The 3,549-nt window shown below is 44.3% G+C and overlaps 1 protein-coding gene across 1 annotated transcript; it reads left to right on the top strand.

Annotated features, from left to right (window-relative positions):
• Window positions 1-219: 219 nt before the first annotated feature.
• Window positions 220-3,285, top strand: LOC124016956 (low-density lipoprotein receptor-related protein 1-like; the record flags this gene model as incomplete). The annotated part of the gene is made up of 3 exons (XM_046332292.1): window positions 220-375; window positions 548-792; window positions 3,154-3,285. Coding segments are annotated over exons 1-3 (511 nt in total), but the record flags the coding sequence as incomplete, so codon positions are not given.
• Between the last annotated feature and the right edge of the window lie 264 nt (window positions 3,286-3,549).

Genomic DNA, 3,549 nt, shown 5'->3' with positions numbered 1-3,549 from the left:
TGAGGCAGGGTCGTACTCTGCGGATGTTGTAGAGCATGAACCTACAGGAACAGGCCACCGCCTTGATGTTGGTTGAGAACGACAGCACAAACTCTTCTGGAACCAGGCTAGGAATGAGCTAAAACATGGCTTAAAACAGGCTCTTGACCTGAGTCATTGGTTTTGTGTTTACTGGAGCACGAAGTTGAAGCCACACCCCCTTCTCTGTAGGATCCTGTTCTGGACTGACTGGGATGCCAGTATGCCAAGGATCGAGGCAGCCTCTATGAGTGGGGAGGGTAGGAGAACCATCCATAAGGAGACCGGCAACGGGGGCTGGCCCAACGGACTCACTGTAGACTACCTAGAACTACGCATCCTGTGGATCGATGCCAGGTCAGAGAGAACACACACTGTACACACACGCCATCATAAAGCTGTCATAAATCACTGTATTGTGTTGTCTTCCATTCATCCTCCAGGTCAGAGAGAACACACACTGTACACACACGCCATCATAAAGCTGTCATAAATCACTGTAGTGTGTTGTCTTCCATTCATCCTCCAGGTCAGATGCTATTTACTCAGCCAAATACGATGGTTCCGGCCTGATCGAGGTGCTGAGGGGACACGAATACCTGTCGCACCCACTCGCAGTCACTATGTACGGGGGAGAGGTTTACTGGACGGACTGGAGGACCAACACACTGGCCAAGGCCAATAAGTGGACCGGCAACAATGTAACCGTGGTCCAGAGAACCAACACACAACCTTTTGACCTAAAAGTCTACCATCCCTCCAGACAGCCTCAGGGTAGGACACACTCACGCCTGGTAACACACATGAATGATGTTTAAGAGAGGTTAGCTACTTTGCTTTGGGTCACCACAGTATTACCTACCTTGAATGACCTTGTATGTAAATGAGTGTTGCCCACAAGGCCATACTGCTGCCACTGATCTCTAGAGAGAGACCAGAGTCAAAGTGACAGCTTCTCTAAGTCCATCTGTCATTCAGGAGAGTAGTAGCATCTGGCCTCCCGTCACAACCTCTCCCCTCAAAATGGCCACACTCAGAAAACGATCCATTTATGGATGAAACAGATAGGCCTGCCCTGTGGAAAGAGTTGTTTTATATGCACATACTGAATGCCACAAAAGGTCAGCCAGTGAAGAACAAACGCCATTGTAAATACAACCCTTATTTATGCTTATTTATTTTCCCTTTGTACAGTAACCATTTGTACATCACATAAACACTGTATATATACATAATATGACATTTGAAATGTCTTTATTCTTTTGGAACTGCTGTGAGTGTAATGTTTACTGTTCATTTGTATTGTTTATTTTACTTTTGTATATTGTCTACCTCACTTGCTTTGGCAATGTTAACATATGTTTCCAATGCCAATAAAGCCCTTGAATTGAATGGAATATATATTTCCTATCAACATATTCCTTTCCCCATCTCGCTCTCTCCCACCATTCTCCTCCCATTTATTTCTCTACCACCCTGCATTTTCTTTGTTCTTACACTTTACCTGTTTCTTCTCTCTCACTCTTTACCCGTTTCTCTCTCTCTACTTTTACCCCGTTTCTCTCTCTACTCTTTACCTGTTTTCTCTCTTTATTACTCTTTACCCGTTTCTCTCTCTCACTCTTACCTGTTTCTCTCACTCTACCTGTTTCTCTCTCTCACTCTTCACCTGTTTCTCTCTCTCTCACTCTTACCCGTTTCTCTCTCTCTCTCACTCTTTACCCGTTTTCTCTCTCACTCTTTACCCGTTTCTCTCTCTCACTCTTTACCCATTTCTCTCTCACTCTTTACCCGTTTCTCTCACTCTTTACCCGTTTCTCTCACTCTTTACCCGTTTCTCTCTCTCTCACTCTTTACCCGTTTCTCTCTCACTCTTTACCCGTTTCTCTCTCTCTCACTCTTTACCTGCTTTCTCTCACTCTTTACCCGTTTCTCTCTCACTCACTCCTTACCCGTTTCTCTCTCTCTCACTCTTTACCCGTTCTCTTCTCACTCTTTACCCTTTTCTTCTCTCTCTATTACTCTTTACCTGTTCCTCTCTCTCTCTCTCTATTACTCTTTACCTGTTTCTCTCACTATTACACTTTACCCGTTTCTTCTCACTCTTTACCTGTTTCTCTCTCTCTCTCTTTACCCGTTTCTCTCACTTTACCCGCTTCTCACTCACTCTTTACCCGTTTCTCTCTTTTTTACCTGTTTCTCTCTCTTCACTCTTTACCCGTTTCTCTCTCTCTCACTCTTTACCCGTTTTCTCTCTCTCACTCTTTACCCGTTTCTCTCTCTTCACTCTTTACCTGTTTCTCTCTCACTCTTTACCCGTTTCTTTCTCTCTCACTCTTTACCTTTTCTTCTCTCTCTCACTCCTTACCCGTTTCTCACTCTTTACCCGTTTCTCTCTCTCTCTATTACTCTTTACCTGTTCCTCTCTCTCTCTCTCTATTACTCTTTACCTGTTCCTCTCTCTCTCTCTCTATTACTCTTTACCTGTTCCTCTCTCTCTCTCTATTACTCTACCTGTTTCTCTCCTTATTGTACTTTTTTACCCTGCTTTCTCCTCACTTTTACCTGTTTCTCCTCTTTTACCCGTTTTCTCAATCTTTACCCGTTTCTCTCACTCTTACCCGTTTCTCCTCTCTCTCACTCTTACCCGTTTCTCTCTCTCTCCTCTTTTTACCCGTTCTCTCTCTCTCTCACTCTTACCTGCTCTCTCTCTCACTTACCCGTTTCTCTCTCTCTCACTCTTTACCCGTTTCTCTCTCTCTCTCACTCTTACCCGTTTCTCTCTCTCTCACTCTTTACCCGTTTCTCTCTCTCTCACTCTTTACCCGTTTCTCTCTCTCTCTCTATTACTCTTTACCTGTTTCTCTCTCTCACTCTTTACCTGTTTCTCACTCTTTACCTGTTTCTCACTCTTTACCCGTTTCTCACTCTTTACCCTTTTCTCTCTCACTCTTTACCCTTTTCTCTCTCACTCTTTACCTGTTTCTCTCTCTCACTCTTTACCTGTTTCTCACTCTCACTCTTTACCTGTTTCTCACTCTTTTACCCGTTTCTCTCACTCTTTACCTGTTTCTCTCTATTACTCTTTACCTGTTTCTCTCTCTCTCGTCTGTCTCTGTCTGTCTCTCCACACAGCTCCTAACCCATGTGCAGCTAACGATGAGATGCGTCCCTGTTCTCACCTGTGTCTCATCAACTACAACCAGACCTTCTCATGTGCCTGCCCTCACCTCATGAAGCTGGGAGCAGACAAACACACCTGCTATGGTAAACACACCTAGTACTTGAATTATACACACACCTGCTACGGTAAACACCCCTCGTACTTGAATTATGCACACACACACCTGCTACGGTAAACACACCTAGTACTTTAATTATGCACACACCTACTACGGTAAACACACCTCGTACTTGAATTATGCACACACACACCTGCTACGGTAAACACACCTAGTAGTTTAATTATGCACACACCTGCTACGGTAAACACACCTAGTACTTTAATTATGCACACACCTACTACGGTAA

The sequence above is a fragment of the Oncorhynchus gorbuscha genome, unplaced genomic scaffold (assembly GCF_021184085.1).
Source record: "Oncorhynchus gorbuscha isolate QuinsamMale2020 ecotype Even-year unplaced genomic scaffold, OgorEven_v1.0 Un_scaffold_12780, whole genome shotgun sequence".
In the NCBI taxonomy this organism is placed as follows: Eukaryota; Metazoa; Chordata; class Actinopteri; order Salmoniformes; family Salmonidae; genus Oncorhynchus; species Oncorhynchus gorbuscha.
Note: the sequence above shows the minus strand (reverse complement) of the source record. Positions and strands in the feature narration are given on the sequence as shown.